This window comes from Salmo salar, chromosome 10, assembly GCF_965601325.2.
Source record: "Salmo salar chromosome 10, fSalSal1, whole genome shotgun sequence".
In the NCBI taxonomy this organism is placed as follows: domain Eukaryota; kingdom Metazoa; phylum Chordata; class Actinopteri; order Salmoniformes; family Salmonidae; genus Salmo; species Salmo salar.
The window spans coordinates 52,426,734-52,452,500 of record NC_138300.1 but is presented as its reverse complement, the minus strand read 5'-3'; the positions used below and the strand labels follow the sequence as shown (position 1 = coordinate 52,452,500).

The 25,767-nt window shown below is 43.9% G+C and overlaps 1 protein-coding gene across 2 annotated transcripts in view; it reads right to left on the bottom strand.

Moving 5' to 3' along the window:
* Positions 1-11,295, bottom strand: part of nr2f6b (nuclear receptor subfamily 2, group F, member 6b) — a 27,078-nt gene extending 15,783 nt beyond the window's left edge. The window contains exon 1 of one of the 2 annotated variants that reach the window (XM_014123588.3): positions 8,416-11,295. In XM_014123588.3, coding sequence (XP_013979063.1) covers positions 8,416-8,681 — 266 coding nt within the window. In that variant the 5' untranslated portion in view covers positions 8,682-11,295. The remainder of the gene's footprint in view (positions 1-8,415) is intronic. The other variant, XM_014123587.3, reaches the window with a different exon arrangement.
* Positions 11,296-25,767: the final 14,472 nt, after the last annotated feature.

Sequence of the window (25,767 nt, the reverse complement as noted above, 5' to 3'; positions counted from 1 at the left end):
GTATAGATGTCTAGGCCTGTATAGCTGTGTAGGCCTGTATAGCTGTCTAGGCCTGTATAGCTGTGTAGGCCTGTATAGATGTCTAGGCCTGTATAGATGTCTAGGCCTGTATAGCTGTGTAGGCCTGTATAGCTGTGTAGGCCTGTATAGCTGTCTAGGCCTGTATAGCTGTGTAGGCCTGTATGGCTGTCTAGGCCTGTATAGATGTCTAGGCCTGTATAGCTGTGTAGGCCTGTATAGCTGTCTAGGCCTGTATAGCTGTGTAGGCCTGTATAGATGTCTAGGCCTGTATAGCTGTCTAGGCCTGTATAGCTGTCTAGGCCTGTATAGCTGTGTAGGCCTGTATAGCTGTCTAGGCCTGTATAGCTGTGTAGGCCTGTATAGATGTCTAGGCCTGTATAGCTGTCTAGGCCTGTATAGCTGTCTAGGCCTGTATAGATGTCTAGGCCTGTATAGCTGTGTAGGCCTGTATAGCTGTCTAGGCCTGTATAGCTGTGTAGGCCTGTATGGCTGTCTAGGCCTGTATAGATGTCTAGGCCTGTATAGCTGTGTAGGCCTGTATAGCTGTCTAGGCCTGTATAGCTGTGTAGGCCTGTATAGATGTCTAGGCCTGTATAGCTGTCTAGGCCTGTATAGCTGTCTAGGCCTGTATAGATGTCTAGGCCTGTATAGCTGTGTAGGCCTGTATAGCTGTCTAGGCCTGTATAGATGTCTAGGCCTGTATAGCTGTGTAGGCCTGTATAGCTGTCTACGCCTGTATAGCTGTGTAGGCCTGTATGGCTGTCTAGGCCTGTATAGATGTCTAGGCCTGTATAGCTGTGTAGGCCTGTATAGATGTCTAGGCCTGTATAGCTGTTTAGGCCTGTATAGCTGTCTAGGCCTGTATAGCTGTGTAGGCCTGTATGGCTGTCTAGGCCTGTATAGATGTCTAGGCCTGTATAGCTGTCTAGGCCTGTATAGATGTCTAGGCCTGTATAGCTGTGTAGGCCTGTATAGCTGTCTAGGCCTGTATAGCTGTGTAGGCCTGTATAGATGTCTAGGCCTGTATAGCTGTGTAGGCTTGTATGGCTGTGTAGGCCTGTATAGATGTCTAGGCCTGTATAGCTGTCTAGGCCTGTATAGATGTCTAGGCCTGTATAGCTGTGTAGGCCTGTATAGATGTCTAGGCCTGTATAGCTGTGTAGGCTTGTATAGTCGTATAGCCTGTATAATCTTGGTTACCCAGAAGTAAAATTATCTTGAGAAAGTTTGTCATTTCACATTTCACTTCTGGGGGGAATGTCCTGTATTATTCAAAATGTAGGAAACAGATTAAGAGCATTTTAACCACTGTGTAGTAGACTGTACAGTAACAGGTCAATGGACAGAGAGAAGGGAAAGTTAACCATAGGAACGTTGTCATTTGGGTAATTTGTAAAATGGCGGTATTCAATCTGAACTGGATAACAAGTAAGCGTAAATCCTCCCATGCAGCATTTTTTAGACAATGTGCAGTTGAGCTTATTTTTCCTTCACACTGTAAACATAGAGTAAACACTGTAAACATAGAGTAAACATAGAGTAAACATAGTGTAAACATAGTGTAAACACTGTAAACATAGAGTAAACACTGTAAAATGAGTAAACACTGTAAACATAGCGTAAACATAGAGTAAACACTGTAAACATAGAGTAAACATAGAGTAAACACTATAAACAGAGTAAACACTGTAAACATAGCGTAAACACTGTAAACATAGCGTAAACACTGTAAACAGAGTAAACACTGTAAACATAGCGTAAACACTGTAAACATAGCGTAAACATAGAGTAAATATAGTGTAAACACTGTAAACATAGTGTAAACATAGTGTAAACACTGTAAAAATGGCGTAAATACTGTAAACAGAGTAAACACTGTAAACAGAGTAAACACTGTAAACATAGAGTAAACACTGTAAACATAGAGTAAACACTGTCAACATAGAGTAAACACTGTCAACATAGAGTAAACACTGTCAACATAGTGTCAACACTGTCAACACAGTGTCAACACCGTCAACATAGTGTCAACACTGCAACCACCAGCTCCATGAATCTAAACATGCTTTCTTACAGCACAGGACCAATATTTATTTATCCCTGACAGCACTGAAACCAGTTTGGCGGCTTTTTAATTGAACATAGCCCTTAAATAGTAAACAATAAACAAAGGGTCATATTCCTCAGGAGTGTGATGTGGTAGTGCAGTCAATATATTATTGACTGTAAACTAGGTGGGAGTGGGAAAGGCACATTTGTATGGTTCTGATAAAAAAAAGATGTATTTTGCCATGTGTATATTATTCACCTGAAAATCTAAAACATAAACCTGAGTCAAAGCTGCAACACAGCCTAACCCAGAGTGGAATCCCCTTAGGGAAATATGATCTAACAAGTTACATGTTCTATATTTATGCTGTACATATGATTTATACAAAGGGTGTGTCTAATCCTGAATGCTGATTGGTTAATACCACATTCCAGCCGGTATCTATTCCACAAGTTACCACAGGCTAAATCTATGACGTTAAAATGCCTATTTACTCTGTTCTATCTGACTGCGCAATCCACTGTTTCGTCAGCCCAGCCAGGAAATTTATAAACTTGATGTCCACTATATAAAGCATCTAGACATTATTTATTTTAGACTAACATTTAGTTATCAACAGTGTAAACCTTGCTGTTTGTCTCTCCGATATTTGCAACATTGTTTCAATATTCAAATTCAATCTCCAGCTGCCCGATAATAAGGAACGTGTCGGGACTGGGGACGAGACAGACAGGCATGCAGCGTTTCTCCGCCAGTCAAAATCATGAATCAGCTGGCATAATTTTTATGGATATATACAAAGAAAAGTCAATGGAAAAAAGTGCAGCTAGTTTGCAGTCTTTCCAGCTTCCGTTTGAAGTGATTGTGTTAGCTGTGTTGTTGGCTAGCTCCTCTGAACAACAGTGTCCTGACGAGAGAGCACATTTTTTTATGCCAGGTGAAATTGCTCATCATTAGCTCATTGCTATGGATGTATCCAAATAAATGCCACTAGAAAACAGCTTAAACAAATGCAAATGTAGCTACTTTGCTGTTATTCTAGCAGTTTTTTTTATGTGACTGTAAATTAGCTGTAGATGGCTAGCTAGCAAGCAAGGGATAAGAATGTTGCCAGCCAGTAAGGAAATTGAACATTTAGAACGAATGACTTGGTCGTGTCCATAGATACAGAACAAAAATACTGAACAACTGAGTCGCATCTCTAATGAACGACCAGCCGGCTTGGGTAGCGACCCTAGATTTGTGTCAGGACTATATCTTGTGGAAGGATGAAATAGTATGAATAAATCCTAAAAATAACGTTTTTTATGAAAATATGTCAATCATTATTTGAATATGTTGGTAACCCGTTGTATAAAGGTGATAATGCGCTCATAGCCGGTGTTTGGAGGATATATTGGTACGGTTTGCAGCACCCATGCCAATATATCCTCCAAACACCGGCTTGAGGGCATTTTCACTTAAATGAACACTATGAGCAGAATATTAATTTTTGAGATCCATTAAAGTACACAGTAACCTTTGACATTAACTTATGTGTTTCTTGAACTTTTTCTAAACCTTCTTTTGTTTATTATGTTATTGTTTTGCACATGAACATATTTTCTTGTGAATATACAGTGGCTGCACCTACCTGCAGAGCCGCCGGAAAACGTGTGGCGAGACAGAATTTGCACCAGTACTTTCAATCTGACCACACCACTTTCAAAGCAGCAGCACTTTTCAGCACATTTTCACAGTTCAATATTTACCTGCTGTGTCGCAGTCTACCATTGAAACAATTGAAGACTAAAATGCAGAAAAATTGTGGCACTAGGTGCCATTTAAAAAAAATTATGAGCATGGCCTTATTTGTATTTGTATTTATTATGGATCCCCACTGCCTAGGCAGCAGCTACTCTTCCTGTGGTCCGGCAAAATTAAAATAGTTATATAACTTTAAAAACATTACAATACATTCATAATATATTTCACAGCACACTAAGTGTGTGCCCTCAGGCCCCTACTCCAATAACACATTCTACTGCTTGCATCAGTTACCAGATGTGGAATAGAGTTCCATGTAGTCATGGCTCTATGTAGTACTGTGTGCCTCCCATAGTCTGTTCTGGACTTGGGGACTGTGAAGAGACCTCTGGTGACATGTCTTGTAGGGTATGCATGGGTGTCTGAGCTGTGAGCTAGTCGTTTAAACAGACAGCTCTGTGCTTTCAACAAGTCAATACCTCTCACAAATACAAGTAGTGATGAAGTGAATTTCTCCTTTACTTTGAGCCAGGAGTGATTGACATGCATATTATTAATGTTAGCTCTCTGTGTACATCCAAGGGCCAGCCGTGCTGTCTGTTCTGAGCCAATTGCAATTTTCCTAAGTCCCTCTTTGTAGCACCTGACCACACAACTGAACAGTAGTCCAGGTGAGACAAAACTAGAGCCTGTAGGACCTGCCTTATTGATAGTGTTGTTAAGAAGGTAGAGCAGAGCTTTATTATGGACAGACTTCTCCCCATCTTACTACTTTTGTATCAATATGTTTTGACCATGACAGTTTACAATCCAGGGTTACTCCAAGGAATTTAGTCACCTCAACTTGCTCAATCTCCACATTATTTATTGCAAGATTTAGTTGAGGTTTAGGGTTTAGTGAATGATTTGTCTTAAATACAATGCTTTTAGTTTTGGAAATATTTAGGACTAACTTATTCCTTGCCACCCATTTGGAAACTAACTGCAACTCTTTGTTAAGTGTTGCAGTAATTTCAGTTGCTGTAGTAGCTGATGTGTTTAGTGTTGAGTTATCCGCATACATAGACACACTGGCTTAACTCATAAACATTGAAGAAAGTAAGGGGCCTAGACAGCTGCCCTGGGGAATTCCTGATTCTACCTGGATTTTGTTGGAGAGGCTTTCATTAAAGAACACCCTCTGTGTTCTGGTAGACAGGTAACTCTTTTTCCACAATATAGCAGTGGGTGTAAAGCCATAACACATAGGTTTTTCCAGCAGCAGACTATGGTCGATAATGTCTAAAGCGGCACTGAAGTCTAACAAAACAGTTCCAACAATCTTTTTATCATAAATTTCTCTCAGCCAATCATCAGTCGTTTGTGTAAGTGCTGTGCTTGTTGAATGTCCTTCCCTATAAGCATGCTGAAAGTCTGTTGTCAAATTGTTTACTGTAAAATAGCATTGTATCTGGTCAAACACAATTTTTTCCAAAACTTTACTACGGGTTGGAAACAGGCTAATTGGTCGGCTATTTGAGCCAGTAAAGGAGGCTGTACTACTCTAAGGTATCGGAATTACTTCTGCTTCCCTCCAGGCCTGAGGGCACACACTTTCTAGTATGCCTAAATTGAAGATATGGCAAATAGCATGTGGCAATATCATCCTCTATTATTCTCAGTCATTTTCCATCCAAGTTGTCAGACCCTGGTGGCTTGTCATTGTTGATAGACAACAATCATTTTTTCACTTCTGACGGAATTCAAACTTACAATTTCTGTCTTTCATAATTTGGTCATATATACTTGGATGTGTAGTGCCACACAAGCTCACAGAACAGGACCGCCGAGTGCTGAAGCATGTAGCGCATAAAAATCGTCTGTGCTCGGATACAACACGATCCAAACTGCCTCTGGAAGCAACGTCAACACATTAGCTCTTCGTCAGTAGCTTCATGAAATGGGTTTCCATGGCCGAGCAGCCGCACACAAGCCTAAGATCACCATGCACAATGCCAAGCATCAGCTGGAGTGGTGTAAAGCTCGCCACCACTGGACTCTGGAGCAGTGAAAATCCGTTCTCTGGAGTGATGAGTCACGCTTTACCATCTGGCAGTCCGACGGACGAATCTGGGTTTGGCGGATGCCAGGAGAACGCTACCTGCCCCAAGTGCCAACTGTTAAATTTGGTGGAGGAAGAATAATGGTCTGGGGCTGTTTTCATGGTTCGGCCTTAGTTCCAGTGAAGGGAAATCTTAACGCTACAGCATACAGCATTCTAGACAATTCTATGCTTCCAACTTTGCCCTTTCCTGTATCAGCATGATAATGCCCCCGTGCACAAAGCAAGATCCATACAGAAATGGTTTGTCGAGATCGGTGTGCAAGATCTTGACTGGCCTGCACAGAGCCCTGACCTCAACCCCATCGAACACCTTTGGGATGAATTGGAACGCCGACTGCGAGCCAGGCCTAATCGCCCAACGCCAGTACCCAACCTCACTAATGCTCTTGTGGCTGAATGGAAGCAAGTTCCCGCAACAATGTTCCAACATCTAGTGGAAAGCCTTCCCAGAAGAGTGGAGGCTATTATAGCAGCAAAGGGGGGGACCAACTCCATAATAATGTCTATGATATTGGAATGAAATGTTTCACGAGCAGATGTCCACATACTTTTGGTCATGTAGTGTATCTCTCGCTCTCTCTCTGCTGCTTCTCCTTCATTTTTAAAGAAATTAATTTGTTCAAAGCTGTTCAACTATTGTTTTTCTCTCTCTTTGAGTCAACTAGTCACCACATGTTATACAATGCAGTGCTAGCTACCTGTAGCTTATGCTTTCAGTATTAGATTCATTTTCTGATGCTTTGATTGGATGGACAACATGTCAGTTCATTCTGCAAGAGCTCTGATAGGTTGAAGGCTGTCCTCCGGAAGTTGTCATAATTACTGTGTAAGTCTATGGAAGGGGGTGAGAACCATGAGCCTCCTAGGTTTTGTATTGAAGTCAATGTACCCAGAGGTGGACGGAAAATAGCTGTTCTCTGGCTACACCATTGTGCTACCCAGTGGTGTAAAGTACTTAAGTAAAATACTCCAAAGTACTACTTAAGTTGTTTTTTGGGGTATCTGTACTCTACTTTACTATTTGTTTTTTGGAAAACTTTTACTTTTACTTCACTACATTCCTAAAGAACAGAATGTACTTTTTACTACATACATTTTCCCTGACACCTAAAAGTACTCGTTACATTTTGAATGCTTAGCAGGACAGGAAAATGGTCCAATTCACACACGTGGTTATCCCTACTGCCTCTGATATGGCGGACTCACTAAACACAAATGCTTAATTTGTAAATGATGTCTGAGTGTTGGAGTGTGTCCCTGGCTATCCATACATTTTAATAACAATAAAATGGTGCCTATCTGTAAGTGATTTAAACTTTTACTTAAGTATATTTTTGCAATTTATTTAATTTTGATATTGAATTATACTTAGAACCAAATACTTTTAGACTTTTACTCAAGTAGTATTTTCCTGGGTGAATTCAACTTTTGTTTGAATCACTTTCTTTATTAAGGTATCTATACTTTTACTCAAGTATCACAATTGAGTACTTTTTCCACCCATGGTGCTACCCTACAGAATGCTGTTGAGACTACTGTAGACCTTCATTGAAAAACAGTGTCTTTTAATCAGTTATTTGGTGACGTGAATATATTTAGTATAGTTGTATCTAAAAAGGAAAACTTTTTTTATGTTTCACTATTTTTATTATAATGAAATTCACTGAGTAGCATGGTCCTCCTCTTCCTTCTCTGAGGAGCATCCACTGCTGAGCAATATGATTGGCTATTCATTCAAGCACCACCTCGCTCCTGCGAATCACCATTTCTCGAGCACTGAGCAGTACGCTACATAAATTGATAGCTACGTTTACACAGTACAGGTGAGCTGACCTTTGTAAAAAGAAGTGCCCATCAATCTACTCGCCAGACTTATTTGATTTAGGGAAAGTGATTTACAAAAGTAAACATTCAATAGTGAACATACCAACAATGTGGTGGCTACTGTTGAAAGCCAAATAAAAATCACTGTAGCGTTGATCTTGACTAGCCTACTGCAGACAAGTCAGTATCTCTTTTGGAATGCCATTGTCTTAAAGGGGCAGCATCCTATTTTAAAATGTAAAAAACAAAAACGTCTCAAAATGGCATACTTTAGAAACAAACATGAATGTGATTAATACCAAGAAATTCTAAAGAATAGAATAATGACTTTCATTGCTAAATTATATTAATCAGCTTTTTATCACAATAGCCAAATGTAGCCTATTAATATCTGACTAAAGAGAGGAAGCATGCCAATCTATAGGCCCTGCATGACCCCAATCCATTAAAAAATACACCATGTCTGCACCAGTAGAAATTCTGTTCGGGCCAGTAGCTTTTTGGCCAACTGGCCCGGTTGGGTTAACTTTGAACCCTGTCATAGCCTACGAATTGGACCCAGAGTTTTACACAAACAGGTCATGAGATCAAGAAAAACTCCAGGCCCCAGAAAAGACATGCACAAATTTTGCCACTGCAGTTTTGATCCAGTGGTGCCACCTTTGCCTACCTGCAGGAGTAGCTGAGGTTCCTTCTGATGCTCCTCTTGAAGAAGCTCTTACAGCCCTCGCAGGTGAATACGCCGTAGTGTTTACCACTGGACTTGTCCCCACACACCACACAGTCCACCACGCACGCCTTGTCTTCGTCTCCCACCTCCACATCACTACCGGCCTGGGGCGAGCCCTCCTCATCCCCACGCAGATAAGCCTTCTCCCCACCCAATCCGTTGGTCTCACGGTTAGGATTGCCCCATCCCCCGCTCACCATGGCCATATCTGAGCTAAACGGCCGACACACACACTCTCTCTTACACACGCCTGTCTACTCACCAAGTGCTCTACTCTTTTCTGTGAAAATCTTCAGCTACAACACTTTAGTTTCTAATCATACTAAATACGTTTTTGAGTTCACTTCCAGGAAAAGTAATAGAGTTGACCTCTTTCCCCTTCTGTCTCTGTGAAATGACCCGGAGGTCCTTCTCACTGCTCTACTTCTCTACCGTCGCTCTCCTTTTCTTCTCCTTCTCTCCCCTGTCTTTCCTGTGACCCAAGTCAATGACTCCTCCTAAAAGTTCTGACACAACAAGCGGTTCAGAGTTCAGGAGGGGGAAAAGGGTGCAGCCTGCCCTTTCACAGAAAACAATACATTACACTTAGAGGCTTAGGCTCTCCCTCTCTCTCTGTTTCTCTGTCTCTTTCTCTCTCTCTGTCTGTCTCTCCCTCTATCCCTCTCTCTTTATCGCTCTCTCTCTCTCTCTCTCTCTCTCTCTATCCCTCTCTCTCTCTCTCTCTGACCCTCCCAGAGAAGAAAAAAAAAAACTCTTCCGTAGGATTACTTTACTACTTACAAACTAGTCAGACCAGTTCTGGGCTGTGTAGAAAGTGCCATCTATCAATCTAACAAGCAGAAGCACAGTTTTAGCTCAGCAGTTAGAAACACAGAACTAATTTCTGTCAAGAATTTCTGATACAAGCAGATATTCAGAGAATGTTAGAAATGGATTGCTGTCATTCAACCCCCATTAGAAGGTTGAGTTACTTTGTCTTTGGTCTGTTGCTAGTAGTATATGTTGGGTTAACAGTTTACAAATGCCCACACCCTCACAAACTTGTATAAACAGCACTTTTGGTTTCACTAGCTGGGCAGAACTATCCTATCTCCCCAGACAGCCAATACTCAGAGACGATAGACAAATCCAGAGAACAACCAGACTGAATCTATAGGCAGACTGAATCTATAGGCAGACTGAGTCTAACGCAGACAGAATCTATAGGCAGACTGAATCTATAGGCAGACTGAGTCTAACGCAGACAGAATCTATAGGCAGACTGAATCTAATGCAGACTGAATCTATAGGCAGACTGAATATAGGCAGACTGAACCTAATGCAGGCTGAATCTATAGACAGACTGAATCTAACGCATACTGAATCTAACGGCAGACTGAATCTATAGGCAGACTGAATCTATAGGCAGACGGAATCTAACGCAGATTGAATCTATAGGCAGACTGAATCTATAGGCAGACTGAAGCTATAGGCAGACTGACTCTATAGGCAGAATGAATCTAACGCAGATTGAATCTATAGGCAGACTGAATCTATAGACATACTGAATCTAATGCGGACTGAATCTATAAACAGACTGAATTTAATGCAGACTGAATCTATAGGCAGACTGAATCTAACGCAGACTGAATCTAACGCAGACTAAATCTATAGGCAGACTGAATCTATAGGCAGACTGCATCTATAGGCAGACTGAATCTATAGGCAGACTGAATCTAACGCAGATTGAATCTATAGGCAGACTGAATATAGGCTGACTGAATCTATAGACAAACTGAATCTAATGTAGACTGAATCTATAAACAGACTGAATTTAATGCAGACTGAATCTATAGACAAACTGAATCTAATGCGGACTGAATCTATAAACAGACTGAATTTAATGCAGACTGAATCTATAGGCAGACTGAATCTATAGGCAGACTGAATCTATAAGCAGATTGAATCTATAGGCAGAATGAATCTATAGGCAGACTGAATCTATAGACAGACTGAATCTAATGCAGACTGAATCTATAGGCAGACTGAATCTATAGGCAGACTGAATCTAACGCAGACTGAATCTATAGGCAGACTGAATCTATGGGCAGATTGAATCTATAGGCAGACTGAATCTAACGCAGACTGAATCTATAGGCAGACTGAATCTATAGGCAGACTGAATCTATAGGCAGATTGAATCTATAGGCAGACTGAATCTAACGCAGACTGAATCTATAGTCAGACTGAATCTATAAGCAGGTTGAATCTATAGGCAGACTGAATATAGGCTTGCTATTTAAAACACAGAAATGATAAATAGCTCCTTCTGGTCCTGCTAGTCTGGGAAAGTTCAAAGTGCAGTGACGTCCCCTTGCTCTGTCTGTTGTGAAGCAGCATCTGTTTCTTGTTCCTCTCTTGCTCCCATATATCTGTGGCTTCAATAGTTCAAACCACCAGAACAAACACAGTGAAAACACAGTTGAGAAAAGGAGGAAAAGACTCTCTACTATCCCTTAAACAGAATGCGAGTCTCCCCTCTTCTCTCTCTTTTTCTCTCTCTTTCTCTCCCTTGTTTTGTCAGTGCTTGTCCATCCAGCAGTTGAGGCCTAAGTCTCTCTGCATTCCCTTAAGCACAGTCACAATCTCCTTCTTCCTCCTCTCCTCTGGCCCCGGCTTGAATAAATTAGGCAAACCAGCGGAGGAAAAACACGGTCACAGACGATAGCCAAAGCTAGCTGCTGAGGTGGAGCGCAGTCTAACAGCCTCTTCTGCTGGTCTTCTCTCTCTCTCTCTCTCTCTCTCTGTATGCCTCTCTCCCTCCCTCCTTTCGCCCAGTGAGTGAGTAGGGAGCATGTGTCTGTGTGCTCAAGCCCTCTGGTTGCCATGGCACTCATTGCCTTATAAGGCCATTGGAGTCAAAGAGCAGAGAGTGGGCTGTAGAGGGAGCTACACTGGAGGGCTCTATCTCTCTCTCTCTCTCTCTCTCTCTCTCTCTCTCTCTCTCTCTCTCTCTCGCTCTCTCTCTCTCTCTGTCTCTCTCTCTCTCGCTCTCTCTCTCTCTCTCTCTCTCTCTCTCTCTCTCTCTCTCTCTCTCTCTCTCTACACACACACAGAGAGAAAGAATGCCGCTGACTGCTCGCCCCCGTCTCTAACTAAGCCCTGACCCCAGGCTGCCTCCCAGCACTAGGGGAGTTAACCCTGACAGTGCCAGCAAACAAAAGGGGGCCGCTGGCCAGCACACCAGGCGCATGGCAGGGCTTTTTTTTTAAACTCGTTTCATGTTCTTCTCTCCAATACGCCCGGCTGACTTCCTCTGACTTTGTTGACCCCATAATAGCGAGGAAGAGGTTTGTTGTTATGGAGGAACTTGGTTAAAGGTCATACAGTCTATTCTGGAATCTTTGACAGACTTACTTTGACACTGTTTGGGTTGGAGTCTTGTAGGCAGGATATTTAAATGAAAAGGAATGCAAAGAAAGTGTTCATCGTAACATATGATTTAGTACATATTTATACGGTGAGTGGACAAAACATTAGGAACACCTGCTCTTTCCGTGATATAGACTGTTCAGGTGAAAGCTATGATCCCTTATTGATGTCACTTGTTAAATCCACTTCAATCAGTGTAGATGAAAGGGAGGAGACGGGTTAAAGAAGGACTTTTAAGCCTTGAGACAATTGAGACATGGATTGTGTATGTATGCCATTCAGAGGGTGAATGGGCAAGATAAAAGATTTAAGTGCCTTTGAACGGGATATGGTAGTAGGTGCCAGGCACACTGGTTTGACTGTGTCAAGAACTGCAACGCTGCTGGGGTTTTCATGCTCAACAGTTTCCCGTGTGTATCAAGAATGGTCCACCACCCAAAGGACATCCAGCCAACTTGACACAACTGTGGGAAGATTTGGAGTCAACATGGGCCAGCATCCCTGTGGAACGCTTTCGACACCTTGTAGAGTCCATGACCTGACAAATTAAGGCTGTTCTGAGGGCAAAAAGGGTTTGCAACTCAATATTAGGAGGGTGTTCCTAATCCTTTGTACACTCAGTACGTTATAATATATAATATGGTAAGGCTCAATATTGTCCGCATTGTTAACTTTCCTTCCTAATCTAGCAACTATGGTTAAGAAATGTGTGTGTGCGCACGTGTGTGAGTGAGTGAGTGTGTGTTTATGTGTTTGTGTGTGTGTGTGTGTGTGTGTGTGTGTGTGTGTGTGTGTGTGTGTGTGTGTGTGTGTGTGTGTGTGTGTGTGTGTGTGTGTGGTGTGTGTGTGTGTGTGTGTGTGTGTGTGTGTGTGTGTGTGTGTGTGTGTTTGTGTGTGTGTGCATGCCATGCCAACAGCATTGTCCTTTGAAGGTCTCCTGGAAAAGAGAGGAGAAAATAAACAGAGGGACCCTGCAGCCAAGGAGTCAGATAACAGCCTAACAACCTGCATGTTACAGAGGCAGCATTCAATAAACAGAGGGAACCTGCAGCCAAGGAGTCAGATAACAGCCTAATAACCTGCATGTTACATAGGCAGAGGAGCAGAGTAGAACAGAGAGGAGTAGAGTAGAGCAGAGAGGAGTAGAGTAGAACAGAGAGGAGTAGATCAGAGTAGAGCAGAGAGGAGTAGAGTAGAGCAGAGAGGAGTAGAGTAGAGCAGAGAGGAGTAGAGTAGAGCAGAGAGTAGATCACAGTAGAGCAGAGTAGAGCAGAGAGGAGTAGAGTAGAAATGAGAAGAGTAGAGGTGAGTAGAGCAAAAAGGAGTAAACCAGAGTAGAGCGGAGTAGATCAGAGTAGAGCAGAGAGGAGTAGATCAGAGTAGAGATGAGTAGAGATGAGTAGAGATGAGTACAGCAGAGAGGAGTAGAGCAGAGATGAGCAGAGATGAGTAGAGATGAGTAGAGCAGAGATGAGTAGAGTTGAGTAGAGCACAAATGAGTAGAGCAGAGATGAGTGGAGATGAGATGAGTAGAGCAGAGATGAGTGGAGATGAGATGAGTAGAGCAGAGATGAGCAGAGTAAAGATGAGATGAGTAGAGCAGAGATGAGTGGAGATGAGATGAGTAGAGCAGAGATGAGCAGAGCAGAGATGAGTAGAGCAGAGATCAGCAGAGCAGAGATGAGCAGAGCAGAGATGAGTAGAGATGAGCAAAGTAGAGTAGAGATGAGCAGAGATGAGTAGAGATGAGTAGAGCAGAGATCAGCAGAGCAGAGATGAGCAGAGCAGAGATGAGTAGAGCAGAGATGAGCAGAGATGAGCAAAGTAAAGTAGAGATGAGTAGAGATGAGTAGAGCAGAGATGAGTAGAGATGAGTAGAGATGAGTAGAGATGAGCAGAGATGAGTAGAGCAGAGATGAGTAGAGATGAGCACAGATGAGCAGAGCAGAGATGAGTAGAGTAGAGATGAGCAGAGTAGAGTAGAGTAGAGATGAGTAGAGTAGAGATGAGTAGAGTAGAGTAGAGTAGAGCAGAGATGAGTAGAGCAGAGATGAGTAGAGATGAGTAGAGATGAGTAGAGCAGAGATGAGTAGAGATGAGCAGAGATGAGATGAGTAGAGCAGAGAAGAGTAGCGCAGAGATGAGTAGAGATGAGTAGAGCAGAGATGAGTACAGTAGAGATGAGCAGAGATGAGCAGAGATGAGCAGAGATGAGTAGGGATGAGCAGAGTAGAGTAGAGTAGAGATGAGTAGAGATGAGCAGAGATGAGTAGAGATGAGTAGAGAGGAGCAGAGTAGAGTAGAGTAGAGATGAGTAGAGATGAGCAGAGATGAGTAGAGCAGAGATGAGTAGAGATGAGCAGAGAAGAGTAGAGCAGAGATGAGTAGAGATGAGCACAGATGAGCAGAGCAGAGATGAGTAGAGCAGAGATGAGCAGAGATGAGTAGAGATGAGTAGAGATGAGCAGAGTAGAGTAGAGATGAGTAGAGTTGAGATGAGTAGAGATGAGATGAGTAGAGTAGAGATGAGTAGAGCAGAGATGAGTAGAGATGAGCAGAGATGAGATGAGTAGAGATGAGCAGAGATGAGTAGAGATGAGTAGAGCAGAGATGATTAGAGATGAGTAGAGATGAGCAGAGTAGAGTAGAGTAGAGATGAGTAGAGATGAGCAGAGATGAGTAGAGCAGAGATGAGTAGAGATGAGCAGAGATGAGTAGAGCAGAGATGAGTAGAGATGAGCACAGATGAGCAGAGCAGAGATGAGTAGAGTAGAGTAGAGCAGAGATGAGTAGAGCAGAGATGAGTAGAGATGAGTAGAGCAGAGATGAGTAGACATGAGTAGAGATGAGCAGAGTAGAGAAGAGATGAGTAGAGTAGAGTAGAAATGAGTAGAGTAGAGATGAGATGAGCAGAGATGAGCGGTGAGGGGTAGAGATGAGTAGAGTAGAGTAGAGTAGAGCAGAGATGAGTAGAGCAGAGATAAGTAGAGCAGAGATGAGTAGAGATGAGTAGAGATGAGTAGAGCAGAGATGAGTAGAGATGAGCAGAGCTGAGCAGAGATGAGTAGAGATGAGTAGGGTAGAGATGAGTAGAGTAGAGTAGAGTAGAGCAGAGATGAGTAGAGCAGAGATGAGTAGAGCAGAGATGAGTAGAGCAGAGATGAGTAGAGATGAGCAGAGATGAGATGAGTAGAGCAGAGATGAGTAGCGCAGAGATGAGTAGAGATGAGTAGAGCAGAGATGAGTAGAGTAGAGTAGAGTAAAGTAGAGTAGAGTAGGAGGTAGAGTAGAGTAGAGTAGAGTAGAGTAGAGGGGGCGGAGATGAGTAGAGAAGAGATGAGTAGAGATGAGTAGAGCAGAGTTGAGCAGAGCAGAGATGAACAGAGATGAGTAGAAATGAGTAGAGCAGAGATGAGTAGATTTGAGCAGAGATGAGATGAGTAGAGCAGAGATGAGTAGCGAAGAGATGAGTAGAGATGAGTCGAGCAGAGATGAGTAGAGTAGAGCAGAGATGAGTAGAGCAGAGATGAGTAGAGCAGAGATGAGTAGAGATGAGTAGAGCAGAGATGAGTAGAGCAGAGATGAGCAGAGATGAGTAGAGATGAGTAGAGCAGAGACGAGCAGAGATGAGCAGAGTAGAGTAGAGTAGAGTAGAGCAGAGATAAGCAGAGATGAGGAGAGTAGAGTAGAGATGAGCAGAGTAGAGTAGAGTAGAGCAGAGATGAGCAGAGTAGAGCAGAGATGAGCAGAGATGAGCAGAGCAGAAATGAGTAGAGTAGAGCAGAGATGAGTAGAGTAGAGCAGAGATGAGTAGAGATGAGTAGAGATGAGCAGATTTGAGTAGAGATGAGTAGAGTAGAGTAGAGATGAGCAGAGAGCAGAGATGAGTAGAGCAGAGATGAGTAGAGATGAGTAGAGATGAGTAGAGCAGAGATGAGTAGAGATGAGCAGAGATGAGATGAGTAGAGCAGAGAAGAGTAGCGCAGAGATGAGTAGAGATGAGTAGAGCAGAGATGAGTACAGTAGAGATGAGCAGAGATGAGCAGAGATGAGCAGAGATGAGTAGGGATGAGCAGAGTAGAGTAGAGTAGAGATGAGTAGAGATGAGTAGGGATGAGCAGAGTAGAGTAGAGTAGAGATGAGTAGAGATGAGTAGAGATGAGCAGAGATGAGTAGAGATGAGTAGAGAGGAGCAGAGTAGAGTAGAGATGAGTAGAGATGAGTAGAGATGAGCAGAGATGAGTAGAGCAGAGATGAGTAGAGATGAGCAGAGAAGAGTAGAGCAGAGATGAGTAGAGATGAGCACAGATGAGCAGAGCAGAGATGAGTAGAGTAGAGTAGAGCAGAGATGAGCAGAGATGAGTAGAGATGAGTAGAGATGAGCAGAGTAGAGTAGAGATGAGTAGAGTAGAGTAGAGATGAGTAGAGTAGAGCAGAGATGAGCAGAGATGAGTAGGGTAGAGATGAGTAGAGTAGAGTAGAGTAGAGCAGAGATGAGTAAGGATGAGTAGAGATGAGTAGAGCAGAGATGAGTAGAGATGAGCAGAGATGAGCAGAGCAGAGATGAGTAGAGCAGAGATGAGTAGAGATGAGCAGAGTAGAGTAGAGTAGAGATGAGTAGAGATGAGTAGAGATGAGTAGAGCAGAGATGATTAGAGATGAGTAGAGATGAGCAGAGTAGAGTAGAGTAGAGATGAGTAGAGATGAGCAGAGATGAGTAGAGCAGAGATGAGTAGAGATGAGCAGAGATGAGTAGAGCAGATATGAGTAGAGAGGAGCACAGATGAGCAGAGCAGAGATGAGTAGAGTAGAGTAGAGCAGAGATGAGTAGAGCAGAGATGAGTAGAGATGAGTAGAGCAGAGATGAGTAGACATGAGTAGAGATGAGCAGAGTAGAGAAGAGATGAGTAGAGTAGAGTAGAAATGAGTAGAGTAGAGATGAGATGAGCAGAGATGAGCAGAGATGAGTAGGGTAGAGATGAGTAGAGTAGAGTAGAGTAGAGCAGAGATGAGTAGAGCAGAGATAAGTAGAGCAGAGATGAGTAGAGATGAGTAGAGATGAGTAGAGCAGAGATGAGTAGAGATGAGCAGAGCTGAGCAGAGATGAGTAGAGATGAGTAGGGTAGAGATGAGTAGAGTAGAGTAGAGTAGAGTAGAGCAGAGATGAGTAGAGCAGAGATGAGTAGAGCAGAGATGAGTAGAGCAGAGATGAGTAGAGATGAGCAGAGATGAGATGAGTAGAGCAGAGATGAGTAGCGCAGAGATGAGTAGAGATGAGTAGAGCAGAGATGAGTAGAGTAGAGTAAAGTAGAGTAGAGTAGAGTAGAGTAGAGTAGAGTAGAGTAGAGCAGAGATGAGTAGAGAAGAGATGAGTAGAGATGAGTAGAGCAGAGTTGAGCAGAGCAGAGATGAACAGAGATGAGTAGAAATGAGTAGAGCAGAGATGAGTAGATTTGAGCAGAGATGAGATGAGTAGAGCAGAGATGAGTAGCGAAGAGATGAGTAGAGATGAGTCGAGCAGAGATGAGTAGAGTAGAGCAGAGATGAGTAGAGCAGAGATGAGTAGAGCAGAGATGAGTAGAGATGAGTAGAGCAGAGATGAGTAGAGCAGAGATGAGCAGAGATGAGTAGAGATGAGTAGAGCAGAGACGAGCAGAGATGAGCAGAGTAGAGTAGAGTAGAGTAGAGCAGAGATAAGCAGAGATGAGGAGAGTAGAGTAGAGATGAGCAGAGTAGAGTAGAGTAGAGCAGAGATGAGCAGAGTAGAGCAGAGATGAGCAGAGATGAGCAGAGCAGAAATGAGTAGAGTAGAGTAGAGCAGAGATGAGTAGAGTAGAGCAGAGATGAGTAGAGATGAGTAGAGATGAGCAGATTAGATTAGAGATGAGTAGAGTAGAGTAGAGATGAGCAGAGATGAGTAGAGCAGAAATGAGCAGAGATATGTAGAGCAGAGATGAGTAGAGATGAGTAGAGCAGAGATGAGTAGAGATGAGCAGAGATGAAATGAGTAGAGTAGAGATGAGTAGTGCAGAGATGAGTAGAGATGAGTAGAGCAGAGATGAGTAGAGTAGAGATTAGCAGAGATGAGCAGAGATGAGTAGGGTAGAGATGAGTAGAGTAGAGATGAGTAGAGCAGAGATGAGTAGAGCAGAGATGAGTAGAGGAGAGATGAGATGAGTAGAGTAGAGATGAGTAGAGCAGAGATGAGTAGAGATGAGCAGAGATGAGATGAGTAGAGATGAGCAGAGTAGCGCAGAGATGAGTAGAGATGAGTCAAGCAGAGATGAGTAGAGCAGAGATGAGATGAGTAGAGATGAGTAGAGCAGAGATGAGTAGAGCAGAGATGAGTAGAGATGAGCAGAGCAGAGATGAGTAGAGATGAGTAGAGCAGAAATGAGATGAGCAGAGTAGAGTAGAGCAGAGATAAGCAGAGATGAGCAGAGTTGAGTAGAGTAGAGATGAGCAGAGTTGAGCAGAGTAGAGTAGAGTAGAGCAGAGATGAGCAGAGATGAGCAGAGTAGAGTAGAACAGAGATGAGCAGAAAAGATTCGAGATGAGTAGAGATGAGCAGAGATGCTTAGAGATGAACAGAGATGAGCAGATATTAGCAGAGTAGAGTAGAGATGAGAAGAGTAGAGTAGAGCTGAGTAGAGTAGAGTTGAGATGAGCAGAGATGAGCAGAGATGAGCAGAGATGAGCACAGATGAGCAGAGATGAGCAGGGTAGAGATGAGTAGAGTAGACTAGAGCAGAGATGAGTAGAGCAGAGATGAGTAGAGCAGAGATGAGTAGAGATGAGTAGAGCAGAGATGAGTAGAGATGAGCAGAGATGAGATGAGTAGAGCAGAGATGAGTAGACATGAGTAGAGCAGAGATGAGTAGAGTAGAGATGAGTAGAGCAGAGATGAGTAGAGCAGAGATGAGTAGAGCAGAGATGAGATGAGTAGAGATGAGTAGAGTAGAGATGAGTAGAGCAGAGATGAGTAGAGCAGAGATGAGTAGAGCAGAGATGAGCAGAGCAGAGATGAGTAGAGATGAGTAGAGCAGACATGAGTAGAGATGAGCGGAGTAGAGTAGAGTAGAGTAGAGTAGAGCAGAGATAAGCAGAGATGAGCAGAGTAGAGTAGAGTAGAGATGAGCAGAGTTGAGCAGAATAGAGTAGAGTAGAGCAGAGATTAGCAGAGATGAGCCGAGTAGAGTAGAGCAGAGATGAGCAGAGATGAGCAGAGTAGAGTAGAGATGAGCAGAGATGCGCAGAGATGAACAGAGATGAGCAGAGATGAGTAGAGATGAGCAGAGTAGAGTAGAGTAGAGTAGAGTAGAGTAGAGGTAGAGTAGAGTAGAGATGAGCAGAGATGAGTAGAGCAGAGATGAGCAGAGATGAGTAGAGTAGAGATTGGTAGAGATGAGAGGAGTAGATCAGAGTAGAGCAGAGAGGAGTAGAGCAGAGAGGAGTAGAGATGAGTGGAGATGAGTAGAGCAGAGATGAGTAGAGATGAGTAGAGATGAGTAGAGCAGAGATGAGCAGAGCAGAGATGAGCAGAGCAGAGATGAGTAGAGCAGAGATGAGAGGAGTAGATGAGAGTAGAGCAGAGAGGAGTAGTGCAGAGATGAACAGATCAGAGTAGATCAGAGTAGAGTAGAGATGAGTAGAGTAGAGCAGAAATGAGTAGAGTAGAGATGTGAGGAGTAGAGATGAGTAGAGCAGAGAGGAGTAGAGCAGAGAGAAGTAGATCAGAGTAGAGCAGAGAGGAGTAGATCAGAGTAGAGCAGAGAGGAGTAGAGCAGAGAGGAGTAGAGCAGAGAGGAGTAGAGTAGAGATGAGTAGAGCAGAGAGGAGTAGAGCAGAGTAGAGCAGAGAGGAGTAGATCAGAGTAGAGCAGAGAGGAGTAGAGTAGAGTAGATCAGAGTAGAGCAGAGAGGAGTAGAGCAGAGAGGAGTAGAGCAGAGTAGAGCAGAGAGGAGTAGATCAGAGTAGAGCAGAGAGGAGTAGAGTAGAGTAGATCAGAGTAGAGCAGAGAGGAGTAGAGCAGAGAGGAGTAGAGTAGAGATGAGTAGAGCAGAGAGGATTAGAGCAGAGTAGAGCAGAGAGGAGTAGTTCAGAGTAGAGTATAGATGAGTAGATCAGAGAGGAGTAGATCAGAGTGGAGTAGGTCAGAGTAGAGCTGAGAGGAGTAGTTCAGAGTAGAGTAGAGATGAGTAGATCAGAGAGGAGTAGATCAGAGTAGAGCAGAGAGGAGTAGAGTAGAGAGGAGTAGATCAGAGAGGAGTAGATCAGAGTAGATCAGAGAGGAGTAGATCAGAGTAGATCAGAGCAGATCAGAGAGGAGTAGATCAGCGTAGAGCAGAGAGGAGTAGATCAGCGTAGAGCAGAGAGGAGTAGAGTAGAGATGAGTAGATCGGAGTAGATCAGAGTAGATCAGAGTAGATCAGAGAGGAGTAGATCAGCGTAGAAGATCATTGAGGAGTAGATCGGCGTAGAGCAGAGGAGTAGAGTAGAGAGGAGTAGATCAGAGTAGATCAGAGAGGAGTAGATCAGAGTAGATCAGAGAGGAGTAGATCAGAGTAGATCAGAGAGGAGTAGATCAGAGCAGAGATGAGTAGATCAGAGTAGATCAGAGAGGAGTAGATCAGAGCAGATCAGAGTAGAGCAGAGATGAGTGGAGCAGAGATGAGTAGAGCAGAGATGAGTAGATCAGAGAGGAGTAGATCAGAGATGATCAGAGATAAGTAGATCAGAGAGGAGTAGATCAGAGTAGAGCAGAGATGAGTAGATCAGAGAGGAGTAGATCAGAGTAGATCAGAGAGAAGATCAGAGTAGAGCAGAGAGAAGTAGATTAGAGCAGAGATGAGTAGATCAGAGAGGAGTAGATCAGAGTAGATCAGAGTAGAGCAGAGAGGAGTAGAGTAGAGCAGAGAGGAGTAGACAGCCACCCTAAATCAAAAATAGGTTTTGGGTGACTGTCTGAGGGTGGAGTATGTGGTTGTGTATTGACCACTTTTTGCAAGAGAATGTTTGCATGTGCTTGTGCATTCATGTGTGCGACTCTCTGTGTGTGTCCCTTGCTCTTTGAACTGCAGGTCAGGAATGCATCTGTTTTCTGCATGGAGTCTGCTGAGGCAGGGTCTGTACATTCTCAACACATACAGAAGCCCATAGCAGAGTCAATCACCACCTTCCGGAGACACCTGAAACCCCACCTCTTTAAGGAATACCTAGGATAGGATAAAGTAATCCTTCTAACCCCCCCCCCCCCTAAAAGATTTAGATGCACTATTGTAAAGTGGTTGTTCCACTGGATATCATAAGGTGAATGCACCAATTTGTAAGTCGCTCTGGATAAGAGCGTCTGCTAAATGACTTAAATGTAAATGTAAATGAGAGGAGCAGAGTAGAACAGAGAGGAGCAGACACACACACCTCTATATCTCTATACCTCTTTACCTCTGTACCTCTATAGATCTATACCTCTATAGATCTATACCTCTTTACCTCTATACCTCTATACCTCTATTCCTCTTGCTCTATAGCTCTATACCTCTATACCTCTATACCTCTATAGATACCTCTATACCTCTATAGATACCTCTATAGATACCTCTATACCTCTATAGATACCTCTATACCTCTATAGATACCTCTATACCTCTATAGATACCTCTATACCTCTATAGATACCTCTATACCTCTATACCTCTATACCTCTACCTCTATACCTCTATAGATACCTCTATACCTCTATAGATACCTCTATAGATACCTCTATACCTCTATAGATACCTCTATACCTCTATACCTCTATAGATACCTCTATACCTCTATACCTCTATAGATACCTCTATACCTCTATACCTCTATAGATCTATACCTCTTTACCTCTATACCTCTATACCTCTATACCTCTTGCTCTATAGCTCTATACCTCTATACCTCTATAGATACCTCTATACCTCTATAGATACCTCTATAGATACCTCTATACCTCTATAGATACCTCTATACCGCTATAGATACCTCTATAGATACCTCTATACCTCTATACCTCTATAGATACCTCTATACCTCTATACCTCTATATCTCTATAGATACCTCTATACCTCTAGCTCTATACCTCTATACCTCTATACCTCTATTGCTCTATACCTCTATAGATACATCTATACCTCTATAGATACCTCTATAGATACCGCTATACCTCTATACCTCTAGCTCTATACCTCTATACCTCTAAACCTCTATATCTCTATAGATACCTCTTTACCTCTATACCTCTATAGCTCTATAGCTCTATAGATACCTCTATATATACCTCTATACCTCTATCTCTATACCTCTATACCTCTATACCTCTACCTCTATACCTCTATACCTCTATACCTCTATACCTCTATACCTCTTTACCTCTATACCTCTATACCTCTATATATACCTCTATACCTCTATACCTCTATACCTCTATACCTCTATAGATACCTCTATACCTCTATACCTCTACCTCTATACCTCTATACCTCTACCTCTATACCTCTATACCTCTATAGCTAACAAGATTATAGCTAACAGGTTGACACATGCTGGCAGTCACTGGCTGATGTTCATAGCCTTACTAGTGATTCCTTCTCCTGACCCACCTGGCCTGTGTCTCTGTTCTACCACTCTCTCACCCACCCAGGGCCTGTCTCTGTTCTACCACTCTCTCACCCACCCAGGGCCTGTGTCTCTGTTCTACCACTCTCTCACCCACCCAGGTCCTGTCTCTGTTCTACCACTCTCTCACCCACCCAGGGCCTGTCTCTGTTCTACCACTCTCTCACCCACCCAGGGCCTGTGTCTCTGTTCTACCACTCTCTCACCCACCCAGGGCCTGTGTCTCTGTTCTACCACTCTCTCACCCACCCAGGTCCTGTCTCTGTTCTACCACTCTCTCACCCACCCAGGGCCCGTGTCTCTGTTCTACCACTCTCTCACCCACCCAGGGCCCGTGTCTCTGTTCTACCACTCTCTCACCCACCCAGGGCCCGTGTCTCTGTTCTACCACTCTCTCACCCACCCAGGGCCTGTGTCTCTGTTCTACCACTCTCTCAACCACCCAGGGCCTGTGTCTCTGTTCTACCACTCTCTCACCCACCCAGGTCCTGTCTCTGTTCTACCACTCTCTCACCCACCCAGGGCCCGTGTCTCTGTTCTACCACTCTCTCACCCACCCAGGGCCTGTGTCTCTGTTCTACCACTCTCTCACCCACCCAGGTCCTGTCTCTGTTCTACCACTCTCTCACCCACCCAGGGCCTGTCTCTGTTCTACCACTCTCTCACCCACCCAGGTCCTGTCTCTGTTCTACCACTCTCTCACCCACCCAGGGCCTGTGTCTCTGTTCTACCACTCTCTCACCCACCCAGGGCCTGTGTCTCTGTTCTACCACTCTCTCACCCACCCAGGGCCTGTGTCTCTCTTCTACCACTCTCTCACCCACCCAGGTCCTGTCTCTGTTCTACCACTCTCTCACCCACCCAGGGCCTGTCTCTGTTCTACCACTCTCTCACCCACCCAGGTCCTGTCTCTGTTCTACAACTCTCTCACCCATGCAGGGCCTGGCAGTTTTGACATCACTGGAAACAGAGAGTGAATTGATGTCTTAATCTAATGAACTGTCAAGGTTACCACAAAAACCTACTCACTTTTGTTTCCTTCTTCAATCTTGTTTAAAACTTCCATTAAAACTTAAAGCAAGCTGCACCTAAAATAGACAGAAAAGGTCCAAACTAAATGAAGCATACCTCAGTGTTTGTCCCAGGTCTGGTATCATGACCATGCTACTGAATGTGCTGCGGGTGTGAAGAAATTTGGCCAGCGGGTTTAAAGTTTAACCCTGTTTGTGGACTGACTCTCTGGCTGACTCCCAGCATGCTCACCCATTAGTTCCACTAACCTTTGGCCTACAAGTAATTATCTTTTTCTCGCTCTCCTTCTGTCTCTCTCCTTCTCTCCCTCTCCTTCTCTGTCTCTCTCTCTCTCTCTCTCTCCTTCTCTCTCTCTCCTTTCTCTCTCTCTCTCTTCTCTAATTCTGTATTCCATCATGATCTATTTCTATTCTTCATCTCCTCTCCTTCTCTCCTTTCCTGCTCTCCTCTCCACAGAGCCTTTGACCTCTGTAGAACCTCCTCCGTCCTCCTCTAAACAGGGCAGTGGAACCTGCCTCAGACAACATCTACCTCATCCGTCCTCCTCTAAACAGGGCAGTGGAACCTGCCTCAGACAACATCTACCTCCTCCGTCCTCCTCTAAACAGGGCAGTGGAACCTGCCTCAGAACATCATCCACCCCCCCGGCCGCGACTGGGAGACCCATTGGGCAGCACACAATTGGCCCAGCATCGTCCGGGTTAGGGGAGGGTTTGGCCGGCAGGGATGTTCTTGTCCCATCGCGGAAAAGTGACTCCTGTGGCAGGCCGGGCTCAGTGCACGGTGACACGGTTACCAGGTGTACGGTGTTTCCTCCGACACATTGGTGCGGCTTGCTTCCGGGTTGGATGGGCATTGTGTCAAGAAGCAGTGCGGCTTGGTTGGGTTGTGTTTCAGAGGACACATGGCTCTCGACCTTCACCTCTCCCGAGTCTGTACGGGAGTTGCAGCGATGAGACAAGACTGTAACTACCAATTGGAAACCACGGAATTGGGGTGAAAAAAAGGGTGTAAAAAAAATTGAATAAAAAAATGAATAACTAAAAGAAGTCAAACATTACTAGTGTGTTTCCAATCAACTAAATATTTTGTTCAACAAATAAGAAATGAAACTGATCTACATACAGTTATATATTTGTTAAAAATATTTTAACACATTAAATAGCGTCATAACAGAAGACTGCTCTCTGCAGATAAGAAAACACACGTCCCAACACGTTATTTAAAATAACATTGAATCATCATCTTCTAACAAGCTTTACGTTTTAAGACTAAGCATTACCATAACACCCTGAGGCAGACACAACAGTTTGGACATCGGTGTCCATCTCCATTTCCTCTCTCCTGTTAAATCTCCATTTCCAATCTGTTGTTCAGTAGTTACTGTGGACGGATGGAGCGGAAGGCAAGACAGTGGAGAGCGGGTTAGCTGAGGCCAGGCAGACAGAGGCCCTGGCTAACGGGTCTAAGACATCTCAGAGTTAAACTAACTGGATTATCAGCCAGCCCAGCAGACAGGAACCACTCCCCTCCATGGCCTTCACCTCTCCAGACCTTAGTCCCATAATCCACCTCTTTACAGAGAGGCTGAAGCGCTAAATGACCTTAATTAGGTTGGTTGCTCTCCGTGATGGCCTTATCTGGGACCCGACATGATCAGGGCTTAGGTTTCATCCCAAATGGCACCCTATTCCCTATATAGTGCACCACTTAGTGCCATAGGGATCTTGTCAAAAGTAGTGCACTATATAGGGAATAGAGTGCCATTAGGGACAAACATTTGGTTATAAAGCCCTTTAGGTCATTGAATGTAGGCTAAATCCTACTACACCCTACAAAAGCAACTTGTTGTTGTAGGCTGCCCTGGTTCCAGTCCTGTGTGTCTGATAAGGAAGTGGCGAGACCCATTTGTGACTATTATAATGGTCGGCCATTGTGTTTCTGAACAGACGCGTGTGTGTGATTGTGTTGTGGAGTTGCCTGGGTCACCCTATCTGTCTGGGCTCAGTAATGACGGGATCATTTGGCTGTTGGCGATGTGGATTGTCGGGCGTCATTACGCGCGTGGGCGAGAGCACAAAGCGGATGTGATAGGTCATTTTAAATCGACGTCAGAGAAAATCTCTGACCCCTCTATAGTGCTCTGCCCTGGCAGGCTGTGTCATCATATCACTAGTCAGGGTATTGTAACGTTACAGGGG